The 20,594-nt window shown below is 39.7% G+C and overlaps 1 protein-coding gene across 1 annotated transcript in view; it reads right to left on the bottom strand.

Annotated features, from left to right (window-relative positions):
• The window catches only part of DNAH3 (dynein axonemal heavy chain 3), a 174,459-nt gene that overhangs the window by 34,911 nt on the left and 118,954 nt on the right, over window positions 1-20,594 (bottom strand). The window contains exons 43-51 of the mRNA XM_019808319.2: window positions 14,529-14,632; window positions 12,084-12,378; window positions 10,094-10,273; window positions 6,571-6,694; window positions 6,325-6,481; window positions 5,940-6,083; window positions 4,322-4,988; window positions 2,565-2,730; window positions 833-1,049 (exon numbers count right to left, since the gene is read on the bottom strand). Of these exons, the coding sequence (XP_019663878.2) occupies window positions 833-1,049; window positions 2,565-2,730; window positions 4,322-4,988; window positions 5,940-6,083; window positions 6,325-6,481; window positions 6,571-6,694; window positions 10,094-10,273; window positions 12,084-12,378; window positions 14,529-14,632 (2,054 nt within the window). The remainder of the gene's footprint in view (window positions 1-832; window positions 1,050-2,564; window positions 2,731-4,321; window positions 4,989-5,939; window positions 6,084-6,324; window positions 6,482-6,570; window positions 6,695-10,093; window positions 10,274-12,083; window positions 12,379-14,528; window positions 14,633-20,594) is intronic.

Raw genomic sequence — 20,594 nt, 5'->3', positions numbered from 1 at the left:
ACATTTTAAAAAAGGTACAGTTTCCTCCATGCTCCTGAGCCTAAATTTTAATATTGGGGGCAGGGAGAGATGGAATAAAAGCAAGTTAGGGAAAAAACTTACTTTTTGTTTTGTTTTGGGTTTTTTAGTCAGTGAAGAAAACATATACATCCGAGATACCTGGGATAAGAGGAACTTTCAAGGCCACTTTATCCAAGAGTCTGATGCCCTCTAAAGCATTCCTGCCAAGTGGTTTTCTGACCTCTGTTTCAATACCTCTAATGGTAGAGAGCTCACTACCTCTCAGGAGAGTTGTGCCATTTTTTAATCCACTGGCCCTGATTCTACCTTCTAAGGCAGCTCAGATGCATACTTGAGAAGGGTTTCACAATATTGCAACCACTGTCCCGAGCAAGCTTGTGGGAGAGGCACAGCATGCTGGTCTCGTTAGGAACACAGGTTCTGGAATTGTGCAGAGCTGAGTTTGAGTTTTGGCGGGACCACTTGCACTGGCTACTCACGAGGCTGCATGTATGATCTTGGCAAATCTCCTGGCCTCTCTGCATCATGGTTTCTTTGTATGGAACACAGCCCCTTTATACAGAAGATGATACTGAGGCCTAGGAGGTGAGAGAGCACATTGGGGTTCATGATGAACAAAATACCAAAATCTTAAAGACAGAATCTCATAGGGCTAGGTTGAGCCTGAGGCAAGCAAGGTGAGCTCTGCAAGGATAGGAGTAGATGCTGTCTTTATATAGTGACCTCTTAAAATCTGCACCTGAACAAGGGCCTCACTGCATCCACCTAATCCTGGACCTCTCTATCCCTGTTCTCTTGTGGCAGTGCTCACCTGTGAAGATGCAAACTCCAGTTTCTGCAGACCTGTCAGGTAACGGTTCCTCATCATATCAACCTCTTGCCTCTTGGTATTCAGGAGTGTCTTGAAGGTTAGGATCAATTCGAGGTAAGAGGTGGGGGTGACGTAGTTGTGTCTGCGAAGTGTGCTATAATAATCAAGCGACAGGTTCTTCACACTCTCCTGGAAATATTTGCACATGGAGATGACCCTACCAAGGACACAAGGATGGTTAGGGAGGCCCAACGTCCTCCAGAGAGACCTAGCATGGCTGTGGCTACAGACATGAGGATGTGAGAAGGTGCACGCTGACTATGGCCTAGTAGAGTCCCTAATTTTCAAAGACAGGTCAATAGAGCTCTGAGAAGTTTTGAAGAGGTGTATATTCTTACTAGAATGATTTTTAAGCAAGTAATTTTTATTTCTGATCACTTTGGTGAATCACTAGAGCTTAAGCAGGAGCTCTTAATCTTTGGCAGTCTGGTGAAGTCTCTGAATTTTGCAGAATAATGCTTCAAAATGCATAAAGCGAAATACATTGGATTAAAATAGGAAACAATTATGTTGAAATCATTTTCAAAATATTTTAAAAACCAAATTTGTGATATGTCAGGGGTCAGCAAACTTTTTCTGGAAAGGGCCAAATAGTAAAAATCAATGGTACACATGGTTGAATAGTGGTAACTATTCAAATCTGCTGTTGTGTGGGGAAAAAATGGCATGGCTATGTTCCAATAAAACTTTCTTTATAAAAACAAGCTGTGAACTGGACTTGGCCAGTGTCTCATGCTTTGCTGACTTTTACATTAAATAACAAGATTCGGCAACAGGTCTAAAACCTACCATAACTTGGAAGGAAATGATATACTGACATATCTATGATGACTGAGTGGGTTATTAAAAAACCCACACAACTGTGATTCCTCTTGGTAACAAGTCCTGCTAATCCTACTGGGATTTACTGCCTACATTCATTATTGAAAGAAATTCAAAATACCAGTTGGATGTCAGTGAAAAAGAACACATAATTTTTCTCCATTCACATTAACTGATCCTCTGAATTCTGTTCATAAGCCTACGGACTCAAGCTAAGGGTCTTCTGGCTGAGAGCATAAAGTTCAAAGTTCTTAAAATGGAATTTATAGCCATTAATATTCTGACCCCTATCTACTTCTTCATTTTCCATTCATCCATTTAATAAACAGTAACTGAATTACTATGCACTAGGCACCTGCTAGACACTAAGGATATAGAGTCAGACAAAGCAGATGACATGACCACTGCCTTCATGGGGCACACAGGAAGGTCAACATTCTTATCGCTTCCTTTACTCTAGCTAAAATTAAGCGTGTTTTGGGGGTTGTTTTTGTATATCTGTGCTTTATACATAAAAGACTACCCTTTTTTCCCACCCTCATAATAGCCAATTTTCATCCCCTTGGCAGCAATGTCACCCCTACTGAGAATGTATGTTCTAAAACCATTGAAATAGCTATATTATTAGAGCTAGATTCTTATAGCTATGACAACAGAGCATCTCCAGGACAATTCTAAACAACGAAAAATTTCATTTATTTCAGCAAAGGTGTTTTATTAAACATCTAACTAAATGTGATTTTCTATATAGAAATTGAGAAATCTTAAAACAATAATAACAATACAGCCAATATCTGGATTTCCAATTTGGAATATTTGGTTAGGATACTAAAATGCAGCTAACGCTTACTCTATCCGAATATTGTCATCAAGCTCCACATCTTCCAGAAATTTGTTGGCTACCAACTCCAAGGCATCCGTGGGCCAGGACTGGAACCAATCAATTGTACAGCAATTGATTAGTGAAGGGAACATCCGCAGGCGGTTCCGGAAGGCATCCCCAATTGGGCTCATGGCTAATGAAAAGCAGACTTGGTTAGTTTCCTTCCTCCAAGGCAAGGAGGCATACAGGTCTTTCCAAGGATTCTGGTGGGTAAGAGGTTGGTTTCCTGTTGGTACTCCAGGGGAGTAACGGGAATAGTTATGATGAATGCCTGGGAAGCACAGGGGAATCATAGGATATTTGCATCCAACTTTGTGATGGGAATTCAGTATATTATAATAGCCTTCTTACTGGTCTCCCATGCCCATTGTTCTCCTTTCCAGATCTTTTGCATCACTTAGCCAGCATGGTTTGTGCCCTTTGATCCTCCTGCTTTGATCCTTATGTGCTGACTCAGACATAAAAGAGCCATAGATGCCCCATACATAGTTACTTATGGAAGTTGAGTGGGGGCCATCAGCTTGTTTCGACCCCATCTCCATCCAAGCACACATTTTGGCTAAATCCCATACATTTTTTATTTAGGCTCAATGTGGTAGGAGGAAGCATGGTGCACAGGTGGAAGTATGAGGAGGTCATTGTGGCTAAAGAACAGAGAGAGAAGGGGAAGCTTGGTTTGAGAGGAGAGTGGAGAGAATAAAGGGGACAGTATGGCAAGTGACCTTATAAAACCATAGATTAGGAATTTTGGCATTTATACTGATAGAAAACATATTAAGTGTGTATGTGTGTGTGTGTGTATGTATGTGCATACACAACGATCATATTTGCAATACAAGCAAAAAAAAAACAAACCCATCCTGAGTCAGTGGAAAAGAAAGGTATGGAATGGACAAGAGTGGGCATAGAAAGAATAGTTAGAAGGTTGCAGAGGTGAGGCTGGGCAAGATGATGGCAATTTAGCTAATGCAAAGGTGGTGGGGATGGACGTAAATGGGTGGTTATAAGAGAAAGCAAGGAGGTAAAAATTGACCGGACATGGTAACATGAGAAAAAAGTATTAAATATCACCACTAGGTTTCTGGATAGATTGGGGATGTCATTCACAGAGAGAAGAACTCCAGACGTGAGGACACCAGGGTAATGCACTAAAAGGAAGGAGAAGGTTCAGAGGAGAATTTAGAGAATTGAGGAGAGTATGGGGGGATGGGCTAGATGGGTTATGGGTATTAAGGAGGGCACCTGTGATGAGCACTGGGTGTTGTTCTACTCCAGAAACCAATATTGCACTGTATGTTAACTAGGTAAAATTAAAAAAAAAAGGGGGGGGCGCCTGGGTGGCTTAGTCCATTAGTCATCCGACTCTTGATATTAGCCCAGGTCATGATCTCAGGGTCATGAGATGGAGCCCTGCTTTGGGTGCAGTGCTCAGTGAGGAGTCTGCTGTAGATTCTCTCTTTCCTTCTCTATCTGCCTCTCCTCCTGCTCTCTCTCTCCCTCTCTGGAATGGATAAATAAATCTTAAAAAAAAAAAAAAAGAATTGAGAAGAGTGGAATAGTTTTAAAATAGTGGTTTAAGGGAGGGTCATTTTCCAAGGAATTCAGGCACAAACCCCTGGATGAGTGCCATGGCTAGATCTATCCTTGGACCACTGTAAGAGGACTGAGTTTAGGGTTTAAGGCACTCCAGAGGAAAGGGACAAACTGAGCTTGCTTCTTCTTACCAAGGACAATGTGAAGGTTCTTCTTCACCCTGTCAATAAAGTAGTTATACATAGAAAGAGGAGTGACTTCGATCTTCTCGCCTTCTGTCCTGGCTGCCATTTGCATTTTCTCTACAAGGTCAGCCTTCTCGTCAGCTGGGAAGATGTTGGGCACGTCCCCTGTATTCAGAAGCATGTTGATGTCCTCGATGTAAGATTCGTCCTTGATCTGGTTATCAGCAAAGAGGAACACGGTACTCTTGGTGGCCACTCCAACCTGCAGCATGATCTTCTTCAGGTCCTCCCGCCAGTCATGGCTTGAGTAGTTCTTGGTGATCTCAATCTGGTACAGCTCATATGAGTTCATGAATGTGGACAGTTTGCTGGCACTCTGCCGCCCACTGCCCCCGATGCCCACCAGGAGCAAGTGGCCTTTGTCCTGCTTCAGGACCCTGCAGATCCTGGAGATGTGCTCAATGGCAAACCTGAACATGACTAAGGACATGGGGGCCTTGCTGATATTGTTGAACTCCTCCAGGTAGTACTCCATGACCACTGTGAGCTGTTTCAGGTCAGTGATCTCATCGTAGATTTTTTGGTCACTTTCTGGCTTGAAGAAATCTCCAAAGAAGAGGCTACGGATATTATCATCGACAATCTTTCCGGTGGGTGACAGGTGAATAAGGACCTGTGGGAAAGATAAATCTCAGTCAGGCACTCCACCGGTGGCCCAACCAAGATGGCAGTGGGAGGTATAGAGGGAGGGAACAAGAGATATGCTTGTTTCCTCTGAACATATTCTCCAAAGTGAGGATTCATCAATAATTTTTTTTAGTAACTTAGTATTTGGATCTGATGGGTGTAAAGATTATGATGAAAGGGCATTACAGAAAAAAAGCATGAAAATCAGAGTCAATCTGTTTGCCAAATGGCTAAAATGTTGGTGGTCAGACTGTGAGATCCTAGTGGTGGTCCAAGGATGGTACCAATTTTTTTATGTGCTTGCTCCTTCACCAAACAAAGGAACAGGTGCTACCCCTGGTCCCCACTCTGTGGCTAGAGTAGGAATGTTCTAGATGCTTTCTCTTCCTGATATTAGAACCTGGTAGTGCTTCTGCACTGGGCCTCTGAATGCAACATGAAACACCTGCAATTTTTCTGTGGAGAAATCACAGCTTCTTAAAAATAGAGGTACAACTAGATGATGTAAACACATAGGCTTAAAACAACTTTTCTTATATCAAATTGGGAAAGAAAGTATTTACAAATGGGAAACATGGCACTCTTCTACTTGGGCTTTACCAGGGCCTCAATCAAACCATAAAAATTTCACAGTTCATTTCTCAACTCACAAATTAATTAACCTTAAAAATGTATTTTAAGTTAATTATAAACAATTACATCAGATCATAAACCACTTTGAATGGATACAAATGTATATGTTATCGGGGAAGTGAAACAAAATTGAGCCAAGTATAATATCATCAAATCAAGTGACTAGATGACTCAATCCCATTTCCTGAGATTCAGAAAGCAGAGGTTTGAGTTTCTGCTCGGAAGGAAACTTGAAATCTGAGGCTAACATAGTTAAATATTTGGGACCATTTCTGAGGTCAAATGCTCATAGGATCTAGCTTACCTTCTCCATTGTCTGCTTGAAGCAATTGGATGTGGTTTCCTTTACCATGTTGAAGAAGACCTGTCTGTCCTCATGGTCAATCAGACGGTCATAGAAGACCCGATAAACCTCATGGATCCAAAGCCGGATAAATTTTTCCACATCCTGAAAATCCATAGTTAATTATTTGTATGAATGGAAGGTGGTACCTGAGGTGATAGTTCTCTTTCTAAATCCTGGGGTTGATTGAGTTATATTAAACAAGATAATGTTTATAAAATACTTAGCACAATCCCTAGCAGAGATAAATGCTTAATAAAATTTAGCTATTACTATTATACTGTTTATTCCATGTAGCCAAGGATATTGCTGAATGAACTCGATAACAGAAATGATAGTGTCTGACCTGCAGGTGGGTGTGAGGGCAGAGCAGTACCCCTTGGATAACCCGTGAAAAGTCTCGTAAATTAAAGATGTAATGAGACTTGGAGGGAGTTGGCAAGAAATTCTCCACTGCAGCTTTATAAATTGTCATAGTAGCTTGTACCAGCATCTTTCCATACCTTGGGAGGAAGGGAAAGGCAGATTCATCAAGAAGGGGCCAGAACTGAGGATCGGGGCCAATACTGTGGAAGACACAGGAACCTCTTACCTTAAGAACATCACGTCAAATCCTTTCCCAAAGTGCCAGTCAGCAATTGAACTGAAAATCTTGGTTAAAATGTCATCCTCAAAGGCATTGATGGAAAGAATATTTAGATGGCGAGTGAATCGTCCTGGAAAACACACACATTCACACCTACCTCCTTGGCCTTGTGATCCTGGGATATGAAAGAGTATGTTTTCCTCTGCATTATTGTTCTAGAGCTGGGCTATCCAATATGACAGCCTCTAACCACATATGGCTATTTAGACCTACTTAATATTAAGCTAAAAAAAATTTCCTCAGTCTCACTAGCCACATTTCAAGTGCACAAGAGTATCAGGTGGCTAGTGGCTGGCTGTTGTATCACATAATGCAAATACAGAACATCTCCATGATTGCAGAAATCCTATTAACAGCACTTAACTAGTGTTCGAGATTGTTTTTAAAAGTGAAGGCAATATGTGATCATTGTAAAATAGTCAATTCAGAAATACTTTTATAGAAAGTGAGCATCATCTTTGACTTACCTCGCACATACCAAATCCATTCTTCCCCCAATTAACTACTGTTAATTTGGTATCCTTACATATCTACCTATGTCTATCTTTACCTACCTGTCTAATGTTAGATCTCTATATCTATATATTTATATTTATATATATCAGCTTTATTAAGCTTTAATTCACATACTATACAATTCATCCATTTAAAGTACACAATTCAATCATTTTTTTAATATTTTAATTGTGAAACCAACACTACAATCAATTTTAGAACATTTTAATCACCTTAGAAGGAAATTTTGTACCCATTAGCAGTCATTCTCCATTTCCTTAGAGCCCTTGGCAACGAATAACCTATTTTCTTTTTCTATAAATTTGTCTGCATATCTGTTTTTAAAAAGCATTTTATTATGTAAAAAAAAAAACCCAGAGAAAAACAAATATAAAGTTTGGTGAATCATCATAAGGTCAACACCCTTACGTCTACCATCCAAGTAAAAAAAAAAAAGCTTTCCCAACTCTTCGTAGATGCCCCTCCACATATCCCAATCCCAATCACAGCCTTCTGTCTCTCTCCAAAGGTTACTATTATCCTGACTTTTATAGTAATTGGCTGTCTTGCATTTCTTTTATCAACCAAGTGTTCATTCCTGCAAACCAGAGTTTAATCCTCCCAATTAAAAAAAAAAAACTTGGTAAGTCTTTTAAGTCCCTTTTAATCTATAGGTTGCCTTTCCATCCCTTTCTTTCATTTTTTGGTCTGATGAGCATCTGGGCTGTTTGATCTGTAGCGTTTCCACAGTTAGGATTTTGGTGATTGCATACTCATGGTGCAGTTAATTCTGTTCCTCTGTTCTTATATGTATTTCATAGTAATTTGCAGCTGGATTTAGAGATTTGGTCAGACTCAGATTCCATCTTTGGCCAGATGGTAGGTGATAGTATATTCTTTCATTAGAGACATAATGTTATCTCTCCTTTTGTGATGTTGGTAGCTACGGATGCTCAATGGCTAGTTCCATTAATTCACTCATTAGCGTAAAATGGTGATATTCTGATTCTATCATCTCTTTTTCATATATTAGTTGGAATATTTTTATAAAGAGACATTTCTGCTCATCTAGGATTTACTTATACCATGGTACATTTCATATAAGAAAGTCAGGATAAATATTTGATTCTTTCCATTTATCAGTTTTCAAGATAATAAACTGGTTCCTTACCATCCTCTGAAAATGACCAACTATCATTGTTATAATAGACTAATGGATTTAAGTTTATTTTGATAAATTTCAATCCATTAAAATTGCTATCATTGCTGAAGCTCAAATTTTCCCATCTTTGGCCAGTGAGGGCCTCCTTATGTTGCCAACCGAGTCCTGTTGACATGACCATTTAATCTTTGAAAGCTTTCTCATTATCTGGTATATCAAGAAGTTACAAGTTCATCTTGTATATTTTCTGCCCTAGATATGCAATCAGCCATTTCTCAAGAAGCCGTGGTTCCTTTTAGTAGGAAATTGGATTTCAAAATAATCTGGGTGCTAGGCATGCTCAGTGTTAATGAGTTGTTTACCATTTCCTAGACCTAGTACATCATGAGTTATTACTGATATTTCTAATTTAGGACTACAGGGCTTTCACTTAATTTCATCTATATTACATCTTGATCTCCTTTCTTCCATACTGAGACTCCTGGTTCTCAAGGACACAAGGGTCAGTGGAAAGAGAAAATTCCACAATAACTTGTTTGTATAATCCTACTTTGCACAAAGCTGTTAGAATAAGAATATAGTACTCCTACAAATTATGATAACTGAAAACAGTTTAGAACTTTTCGTACTTGCTAATCTAATCTCCCCTGCATTTCCAATAGTTCTGTATCTACAACACTGGGTCTTATAGCCTTTACATATTATAATCTCTCCCAGGTAGTCTTAGTTCAACAAATAACCATGTAGTTAATGCTTACTACGAGTTGTTCTATCTATCTTTTTACAGTCTTTTGATAATGTGAAACCCATTTTCTAGGAGGTTCCCAAGAAAGGGCTTGTGGAAATAAATCTGACTTCTTGCATTCTGGTAACAGTTTTCCTTTTATATCTGAAAGTCAGCTTTACTGGCTATAAAATCCTTGACTCTCATTTTATTCCTTGAGTATCTTAAATATGTCATTTCATTTTCTTCTGGCATAAAGCATTGTGGTTGAACAGTTTTAAAATGATTTAATTTTATTTCTCTTAAAAGTCATGTACTGTTTTGTGCCTAGATGCCCAAAAGAGTTTTTCCTTTTCTTTAAAGTCCAGCAATTTTACTAGTACATGTCTTGGTAGTGATCATTTTTGAGTCTGTATTCTTAGGTACACAATAGATCAAATAAGATCATCCTGTCCATTATCCCTTATTGAAAATTTTATAGGTAAGAAAGCTAAATGTCAGAGGGGAGAGTGAGGTCAAAGAATCTTAAGTCTAGAAATGGTATTAAGATTCTTAAGCAAGGATGTATCTCAGAATTAAAACACAGATCCTGGAAGAATCCAGTTGCACCTGAAGCAGATGTATTCCTGAACTGTTAGATGATGGGGGGAACTCTTATTTGGTTTTTATTTTTTTATTTTGTTCAGGCCACTTTGGGTTAGTTGTTCTATCTTTGGCAATCTGAAGAACTGTAAAAAACAGAACAGGTGAATCCAACACCACTCCTGCTTGAGAACCTCTGATCTAGCCTCTCTCCTGGAACACATGCTGGCCACATTGAACTCTCCTTTTCATATGGAGAGTTCCTCCAGGGCCTAGCCAAAGACTTTCACATTCTCTTTTCATCTTCAAGTCCATTTAACACAACTTCCAACACTAAGTCTTCAAATCCCACTCCCTGGAGCTAGCCCAAACCCTTCCAGCTATAGCCTAAATATACTTTTCTCCACCTTCCATCAGGACAGAATGCCCTGTACCAACTCTCCATCCATGAAGGTGGTCTGGCTTTGCTGGACGATGAAGAGGAATCAACTTTTTCTTTCACGTACCAGTAATGTCATTCCTTCCTCCCCCAGGGGGGCCCATGGCTGCCACAAGCAGCACATCCACGATGTCCAGCCTGTTTGTGTCCTTCTTGTCAAACCAGTAACCATGGTCAATCCATTGCCTCAAGAGCTCAATGGGGGGCTGGGCCCCATACACCTCTTTGGCTGGCATGTTGAGGTCATCTGGGGAAAGAGGGCATGGCCGCATATTGTAAGTCTTTGGGATCCCTTGCTCACATAGGAGGGAATAGATAACTATTTCTTTTATGGGGGAGTCTGTGCCTGCTTGTCCCATTCCCACTCTAGGCAGGGCTTAGCCGGTGGACATTCTGGCCACATAGGAAGAGGATTTCCTGGGTTCTGGGTTCTCCTGCCTCATTGAGATCTCTGCCCATTGTGACTTTAAGGATGCATGGATTGACATCAAGAAAGAGGCATTTAATTTTTTTCCCATTCCATCAACCATAATATATTGATTCTCTACTATGTGCTAGACATTTTGTTAATTTCTGAGGATATGATGATGAGGAAGACAGTCATACTCCCAGCCAACAGGGTATATAATTCGATCACCAGCTAACAACTAAACCCCGATGGGAGAAAACTTTTGAGCTAGGGTTTTTGTGGAGCAAAATCAAAATGGCAAGGATAGTGACTTTCTCAAAGGCAAGGATTGATTTTCCCCAATAGCATATTGTGACCCAGTCACTGCACATAGAAGACACTCAATAAAATGGAAGCTCTCTTAATTTTTCTCTAATGAACACTGGCTGAATGCCCAGTTTGTGTCAGGTAACATTTCAGGAGTTTTATACATATTATCTCATCTAATCAAAATAATGACTTTATAAGGAAGATAGTATTACCTTTATGTTAGAGGTGAAGAACTAGGGTCATGGAAGTTAAATCACAATATGCCTAGGGTTGTGAAGTGAGATTTGAACCTAGATCTGTTTGGCTACAAAGCTTAAATTGTTTCTGAATATACCATAAGAAATAGGAAGGGAGAACAGTTTGGAGGAAAGAGGAAAGGGAAGAAAAGAAAGGGAAAACAAAATAAAATTGGATCTCTGCCTTAAGAAGCTACTGTTAGTGGGCAAGGGTATAAGTACACATAATATTCACTATCAATGCATGAATTTTAAGGACAGGACACGAGATAACCCAGAACAGTAGGGCATTACTTTTACTAAATGACGACCCTATGAGTTAGCAGTAAGATAGTGGAAAATAAAATGTATTTGTCACAAAAAACCCCTGAGTTTGGGTCATGGCTCCAGAATTTGCTTGATATTTGACAGAGAATTTAACCTTCTGGACCCTCAATTCCCTCAATTAGCAGACTAGTAAAATGATAATGATGGTTAATAACCTCACAGGGATGTCAGGCTCAAATGAAATAAATGAGGAAGTGCTTGATAAACAGGTAAAATCCTGGGGAATCTCAATGTGCTTATTTCACAAATACTTACTTAGCAATTATTAGGTTTCTTCATTTGCCAATAACCTTTATCTGACACAAAATGGAATAAGGGATTTATCACAAAATGAGTGTTGTTTTTGGAGATGCAAGAGGGTAAACACCCTTCTGGAACTAATTCTCACTACAAGGTAACATTCCCTGATCCAAAGGCTCATCTTAATCTCAGGAGAAACTGGGAGCCTAACTGAGGCAAAAAGACCTGGACTACATCTTACTTACTGAAAATCTGACATAGTCCTTGATCAACAAATACATGGTAATGAAAGGAAGAAAGGAATGGAAAAACAAAATTAAAGATGAGAGGAAGGGAAGGAAGAGGGGAGGGAAAGAAGGTGGGAGGAAGAAAGGAAGGGAAGAAGGATGGAGAAGAAAAGGGGAGGGAAGGAATACTAAATTATATTAACCAGAAATACGTTATCTCTTAGAGTAAAAGGACGGTACAGTGGGGGATTCTGGTTTGCTGCAGCATAGAAGTAGTTGTTTGTGTTCAGATTCAGGCTAATGCCTTACCCACAAATACCACTGCTTTCTTCCCTATTGGAGGCCCAAACATGCCCTTCCGCCGTCGATCCAGCTTGGACATGATGATATCTTGAGTCTGATTGGCTGAGGTTCGGGCAGAGAAATTGATGAAGTTGGGCAGGTAGGTGTTTTTGGGAAGATGGAGAAGGAAATTGTTGGTAATGGCTGATTTGCCAGTGCCTGTGGGCCCCACGAACAGCACTGGAATTTCATGGTCCACGTAGGTTTTCAAGAAGAAGGACTGCCTCGCTGTCTCCACTGTGGAGATGATGAGTTCTGAGACCTGTACCACAAAGACATGGGATAGTCTTGTTATTGGCCTAGGGAGGCTGGGTCTTGACATTCAGACTTACTATCCATTCAGGTTCATCCTTTACTATCTTTATGACTTTGAGTGAGTATTTAACCTCCCCAGGGGCCCCGGTTTCTTCATCTGTGAGACAAGATAATAATGGCACCCAGGTCACTGAGCTGTTCTGAGGACTAAATGAGATCATACATGTCAAGATGGGCATTATTGGCTCTGTTTTGTAGATGAGGAAACTGAGGTCCATAGCTCTTTGCAATTTGCCCAATTAACACAGCAAGTAAGTGTAAATGCAGGAACTTGAATTTCAGCTTGTCTGATTCCAAAGTCTTACCCACTGACATATCATGGTATAGACACCAATTACACTAAGGACCAGTCTATAGCTGTTGCCCTCTGAGATCATTGCTCTGAACCAATCTGTCTGCCTTGCCCCAGACAAGGTCCATTTTCCATATGTCATCTTACTGCCTGGCTTTGGGGGGGGGGTGTAACCCTCAGCTTCCATTCCCTGCACTTATTCCTGATCTGCTTTTTCCAACACTTAGCTCCTTGGTTCTAAGACCCACCCCCATTTAACCTTTTTTTTCCAATATGGGGATTATGACACCCTGTTATTCAGACCCCAGATGGATTCTAAGGGCTTGGTCTTGGGTTCCTGGAATCCCTATTACTTTGAGTAGAACACCTTACCTTACCTTACCTTGGCTTCTCTGAACCTAAACCCTGTCATCAACCATTTGGCCACATTTGGTTCCTCCATGGGAACAGAAGAAGGGAATGGAAGATGTATATCATATGCTGACATCTCCTTATATGTCTAGGCTGGTTTATGTAAATGGTGCCTCTAAAGCAAAGCTAGACCATAATGCCAATGGTGCCAACTGTGTCTGTGCAACATGGCAGCCCTGTGTGTACTAGTAGGAAAAGGCTGGGCTTCTTTTGATAAATACTTTGCTCAAAGGAAAAAGAACAGACAGGGCAGGAATTGAAAAGTAGAGGAAGGGAATTAATAGGTGTTGAGCTACGGAAGTTTTGCCTATATTATCCTCTGCAGTTTTCCCAGTAACCCTCTGAGACTAGAGAATTACTGGCTCACTTGTCCAAAGCCATGTAGCTGGTAAGTGGTGCTGAATGCAGGGCCAGGCAAAAGATGCTTATTTTGCTACCAAGATGGAATTTAAAGGAGGTTGGGTTTCAGAGATTTTTATTTTCAGAGACTAGAACACCTATTTGACAAGGCAAAAATTTTCAGCAGAACTTAAAATCTTCTCTGCATTGGACTCTCTTATTTGCATGAATTCAACACGACTTCAAACCCCTGAAGTTCAGGTGACTAAGCTCTTTAAAGAGAATTAAATTTTTGGACCTCTGTGCTTGGGGCTTCTGCACAACGCTCAGCCCTCAGAGTGTGTCCTGAATTCAGCACACATCCACCTGTGCTTATCATACCATCTTCAGGAGCAGCTAGGGTCCTGCCAGCTGTCTGACTTGATCGTCAATATTCCCACTTTTCCATCCACTGTCCACCACTCCATTTGGGGCCTGAATGATCTGCAGTCACCCCCAGAAAGATAAAGTATGTCCACAGATACTACTAACAGGGGCAAATTTTCCAGAAGGAAATGAGCAGGAGTTGTAGCTGAATCATCTACTAACCAGAAAACCCATTCATTAGACCTGTTTTTCTAAGAATTCTCATCAAGGAAATCTTTCTCTGACAATTATGAAGAAAATGATCCTTTTTGGCTGAGATGTCTAAGAGGTAAGACCACCTGGCATTGATCACTGACCACATGACAATGCTAATAATCAAAATAGCAACCAACCTGGATCTAGCACATATGTGCCACATGTTCATGTATAGTGCCTTCAACTCTTGCAAACACCCTTTAAGTATTTTTTCTGCTACTGTGTAGTTGAAGGCCGAGGAAGGAATCTGCATCTCTCTAATTCTAAAGTCCATGCTTTTGAAGGCTTTTGAAGGCTGATTCAGCTCATGTTTGAAACTTTTTCTTAAGAAAGTTCTTAAAAATGCTAATACAGAACTGCCGTCAATTCCTCCACCTTGGAGAAATTTCAGGCAATTTTAGAAACCAAAGCTCCATGGCAAATACCTGTCTTACCTTTGCATTAGCTGGGATATGTTCCTCCTCTTTGGTGATATATTCTGTCCATGTGTACCAATGTCCACCACCTTGCTTGAGGAAATAAAAATCATAGATGCTTCCTAGATTCAAAGACACAGACAGGTCATTACATTTCATACTTAAGATATTTAACCACTTCAGCTAGAGGCATCCAACAATGTGAAACTACCAGTATTGGCAGAGCTGTAGTGAAACTTACACAATAATGTGAATTGAATACAGCTTTTAAAGAGTAATGACTTTATCATTTGTATAAAAAAAGACAGGTACTAATTATACAAATAATTATTTTAATAATGTAAAACAGGAAGTATTGAAAAGAACAATATAAGAAGGCAATAAATCAAATCTCACATCCAGAAATAACTTTTGATGGCAATCCTTCTGGCTTTCTTTCTAGGCACACAAACACATTGAACATGGAAGGAGGGATGAAAGAAAGGATTTGATAAGGATAGGACCATGTGATATTATATATTATACTGTTACATACTACACTATTATGCATTAATATATGGTATATATTCTATTAATGTACATATATATACTTACATATCACATATCAAAATTATTATATATGATATATATATTATACTATTTTAAAATAAAGATGTTAAGTTTCATTACATTTAACCCTATTAGAAGAAAAGGAGGGACTGAAGGACCTGCTGAATTTCAGATAAATCATGATTTACTACAAGAGATATTAGTTCCTAAAAGATGTTTTTTGAAAAAAAAATTAAGGTATGATTGACATATAATAGTTTCAGGCGTACAACGTAATGATTTGATATTTGTATATACTGTGAAATGATCCCCACGATAATTCTTTTTTTTTTTTTTAAAGATTTTATTTATTTATTTGACAGAGATAGAGACAGCCAGTAAGAGAGGGAACACAAGCAGGGGGAGTGGGAGAGGAAGAAGCTGGCTCCCAGCGGAGGAGCCCGATGTGGGGCTCGATCCCATAACGCCACGCCGGGATCACGCCCTGAGCCAAAGGCAGACGCTTAACCGCTGTGCCACCCAGGCGCCCCCCACGATAATTCTAGTTAATATTTGTCTCCACATATAGTTACAAAATGCTTTTCTTGTGATAAGATCTACTCTCTAAGCAAGATGCTTTAAAAAAAAAAATCTTTATTCAACTTTTAACCATCACCAACAGGCACTAACAAACATTTTTTTAAGAAAAATGATCCCCAGGGACCCCTGGGAGGCTCAGTGGGTTAGGCGTCTGACTCTTGATTTTGGCCCAGGTCATGATTTCAGGGTCGTGAGACTGAGACCCTCATTGGGCTCCATGCTAGGTGTGGAGCCTGCTTAGAATTCTCTCTCTCCCTCTGCCCCTCCACCCCACTTGCATGTGCATGCACACTCTCTCAAACAAAACAAAACAAAACAAAACACTCCACACCCAACGTGGGGCTTGAACTCATGACCCCAAGATCAAGAGTTGCATGCTTGGGGCACCTGGGTGGCTCAGTCATTAAGCGTCTGCCTTTGGCTCAGGTCATGATCCCATGGTCCTGGGATGGAGCTCCTCATTGGGCTCCCTGCTCAGCAAGAAGCCTGCTTCTCCCTCTCCCACTCCCTCTGCTTGTGTTCCCTCTCTCACTGTCTCTCTCTGTCAAATAAATAAATGAAATCTTAAAAAAGAAAAAAGGTTGAATGCTCTACTGATTGAGCCAGCCAGTAGCCCCATGATGCTTCTTAATTAAAAAATAATTTTAAGTGATTATGGGCTTACAGTTATTATGCTTTTAAAAATCATTTAGTCCAACTTTATGATTGCATTTTAACTTTTTATCATGCAAAAAAATAATTTAAATACATGAAAGAAAGGAGAACAGTATAATAAACTACCATGTACCCATTATCTGGCTTCAATAATTATCAGCATTTCACTGTTCTTGTCTCATCCATGCCCCCACCACCAACCACCACCATATTCACTTGCCTCCCTCTCCCTTTCCCTCTCCCCCTTCCTCTCCCACTCCCCTCCCTTTCCTTTCTTTTTTCTTTGTCTGGAGTATTTTGAAGCAAATCCTGACATTATATTTCATTTGTAAATTCACATGATTCAACATGAGACCAATTTCATTGATCCGTTTATAAGCTATGAGGTGACCCTTCCTCCCATCTCCCCTCCTCTGATGCCCTTGTTGTTAAGGATAACCGTAATTCTCCCATTCCTTAGTCTGAGGTCTATATTTCAATACATTCGATGCTGGAATTCATGCCTTCTAACACAGATCATTTTCAACAGTTCTTTATTTTGATTCATGAGTTAGTTGGCTGATTTCTTTTTTCCCCAAGAAGGGACTTATAGGTGCTTCATTCTCTCAGTCCTTGCAAGTTTGGTAATATCTGTCAGCTGATTTTGTTTTTGAACAGTGACTTGGCTGAGAGCAATATTCTCATTTCACATGTTCCTTCCCTCAGACTTCTGACTGTTCTCTTATGTTTCCCTGTGTACCAAGCTGCTGTGTGAAAGTGTGAGATCCATCAGATCTTCTCCCTTCACTGGGTTTTTTTCCTTATCTAGATGTATGATGCAATCTCATTTATATATAAGCCTAAATTTATTCAGGCTATGTCTTTTGGTCAATTATTCTGTATCAGTTTTTCTTAAAATATAGCATGCTTATAATTTGTTAAAGCAGTTTTTCATTTTAGGAACAATTTCTCTTTTATATCTTTGTATATATTATCTATACTATTTACTGGGTTACCTACTTAAGAAATTAGCATTGTTTGGCCTCCATATCAATCATATTATTGATAATCACTTTAATGTATTTGGTTTTTCTTCTATTGTAAGTGTAGTTCTCTCAACCCTTCCCTCTAAGCCATTTATAAGATGTCTATACTATATTCCTTGCTATTCCTAATGTATTTATTAGATCATTATGGCATTGTTTCACTGTCAGTTTGTTTCTTTGGTTTTTATTTTAAATTTATTTTTATTTTATTTAAATTCAATTAACATATAGCATATTACTAGTTTCAGAGATAGAGTTCAGTGATTCATTAGTTATATATAACACCCAGTGCTCATTATATTATGGCCCTTCTTAATGCCCATCATTCAGTTACCCCATCTCCCCTCCCCTCTCCCCTCCAGCAGGCTTGTTTGTTTCCTATAGTTAAGAGTCTTTTATGGTTTGTCTCCACATGTAAATATTCAGTTGTCCCAGCATCAGTTGTTGAAAGAGTATTCTTTTCCCATGTAATTATTTTGGTACCTTTGTCAAAAATCAAGTTAGCATAAATATGAGGGGCTTATTTCTGAACTCTTAATTCTATTCCACTGAGCTCTCTATATATCCTTTTGGCGGTACCACATTGCTCATCTTTTTAAAAACTTTTAAACTTAAAAAACTTTAAAAAAAAATTAATGTTATTACTAAGTTCAACAGAAATGTTTTCTGTTTCTTAGGTAATTTTTTCTTTTTTAAATTTAAAAAAAATTTTTTAAGATTGCATTTATCTGAGAGAGAGGAGAGAGAGAGCATGTACAAACTGGGGGGAGGGGCAGAGGGAGAGAAGCAGACTCCCTGCCAAACAGGGAGCCTGACACGAGGCTCAATCCCAGGACCCCAGGGTCATGAACCAAGTGGAAGGCAGATGCTTAACTGACTGAGCCACCCAGCCACCCCTCTTCTTTTAATTTTTATTTTTAAAGATTTGTTTTAAAGACAGAGAGAGAGAGAGAGAGAGAGCGCGTGTGCACACACAGGGAGGGGGAAGGGCAGAGGGAGAGGGAAAAAGAATCTTAAGCAGACTGCACTGAGCATGGAGCCCAATACAGGGCTTGATCCCAGGACCCTGAGATCATGACCTGAGCTGACACCAAGAGTCAGATGCTTAACTGACTGTGACACACATGTTTCCTAGTAAGGTTTTCTTTTAGATTCATTCATTCTGTCTGTCTGCTTTCCCTCTCTCTCATGTTCGTAGTTTCCATACCATTCTTGCTCTGATACAATCAGGAAAGTTCTTCTTGACATCTTTTCCAACATTATCTGAAGCCAGTTTATCTCCCCTACTTCCCCAACCACAATTCAAGGATTGGTGTGTGGCTTTCTTTTTGGTAGCATGAGGTTATGGGGATTGGGTAAAAGGAATTGCCCTTGCTAGGAAACCTGGGTTCTACACTCTCTTTCTACAATTTGGCCAACTTTCCTGAACTATGGTTTCACTCCCAACCCAGCTAGTGACATGCCCCACACTTCTGTAGGATTCATCTCACAACCCTGACACAGCACAGAGCTCTGGAAGATATAAACCCTGGTAGTTTCTCCCACCTGTACTAATGTCCTACAGAAGCATGCAGGGGCTTCATGCCCAAGGGTTTCTCTTAGGCATTGTTCGCATCTGCAAGCACCACTGTAATCTGCTTCTCTCCACAGTGGTGATGACCACTGAGAACTCTCAGGATTTTGTCAACTCACCACCTTTCCTCAACATCTCTCTTAGGGGGACGGTGGGGTGGTGGGTTCTGGGTTGGGAGATGCAGCATGCCGGATCTTGTGTTTCTCTTCTTGCCTACCACTTTTCAATGTTTATAGAATCAGGATGTTTATAGAATCAATCATTTTCTCTAGCTATTGCTGGGAAATTCTTAGGCTTAACTGTGTCGTTGTTGTTTTGTTCATTTCATTAGGTATTAAAGGAGGGAGCTCTGTTATCCTACATCACTCTGCAGCTTTACCTAGAAGTTAATCTGGCATAACGCTTTTAGAAAGCAATCTGGCATTATGCTTACAGAGCTACAAAAATGTTCTGTAGTCTAAGTCAGAAATCCCACTTCTGGGAATTTATCATAAGGAAATAATTCACAATGAAAATAATCTCTATACATGAGTATGCAGCACCATCTGTGATAGCAAAAATTTGGAAATAATTTACATGTCTCACATTAGGAGACCAGTCAAAATTATGTTTTATAAGATGAATGGATTATTTTGCAAAAACTAAGTATTAACATAAAAAATGCTTTTAAGAAACAATGACAGATTGGGGTGCTTGGGTGGCTCAGTCAGTTAAGCATCTGCCTTCGGCTCAGGTCATGCTCTCAGCCCACTTTGGCCTCCTTGCTCAGAGGGGAGTCTGCTTCTCCCTCTTCCTCTGTGCCCCCTCTTCCCAGCTAATGCTCTCTCCCTCTCTCAAATAAGAAAGATCTTAAAAAAAAAAGAATGACAGATGAAAATAGAATATATGTCATTATGGTAACTAGGTAGAGAGCTGAAATCAGGGGGACAAGACAGAAAATTGTTTAAAAACTGAAACACTTGTGACAAGGTGGTATGAACAAAGAGATACTTTTTGGTCATTTTTACTTAATGGAATTGATTTTTTTATACAATAAAAAAAGGAAACACTAAATGCATGAATCAGAAAAGTATTTGTCTCCCTTCCTTGGCTGATAGGATTAGCTAGAGCTAATTTGTGGCTTGATACAGGAACATTAAGATCAAACAGAAAAGGTTCAACTGAGTAAAAGTAGATTTATTAGCTATGTGACCTTGGCTAAGGTTACCATTTGTACACCTGTAAAATGCCCTGATTTTATGTCAAGTTCAGAAAATCGCTGTAGAGGGTAAATGAGATACACGTGTCAAACTTGTAGCATAGCTCTGAGCACACAGATAGGCACTGAGAAGATTTAGCTCTAGGTCTCTGGTTCTTACCAGAGCAAAGGCTCCTGTTCACTTTGCACTGTGATTTTAACCCAAACTCTGGTCCAGCTACAAGGTAATTCTTTTTTTTTTATTTTATTTTTTATTTTTATTATTTTATTTTATTTTATTTTATTATATTATGTTAATCACCATACAGTACATCCCCAGATTCCGATGTAAAGTTTGATGGCTTCATTAGTTGCGTATAACACCCAGTGCACCATGCAATACGTGCCCTCCTTACTACCCATCACCAGTCTATCCCATTCCCCCACCCCCTCCCCTCTGAAGTCTTCAGTTTGTTTCTCATAGTCCATAGTCTCTCATGTTTCATTCCCCCTTCTGATTACCCCCC

The sequence above is a fragment of the Ailuropoda melanoleuca genome, chromosome 10 (genome assembly GCF_002007445.2).
Source record: "Ailuropoda melanoleuca isolate Jingjing chromosome 10, ASM200744v2, whole genome shotgun sequence".
In the NCBI taxonomy this organism is placed as follows: Eukaryota; Metazoa; Chordata; class Mammalia; order Carnivora; family Ursidae; genus Ailuropoda; species Ailuropoda melanoleuca.
The sequence above is the reverse complement of the archived record's forward strand: the minus strand, read 5'-3'. Positions and strand labels throughout refer to the sequence as shown.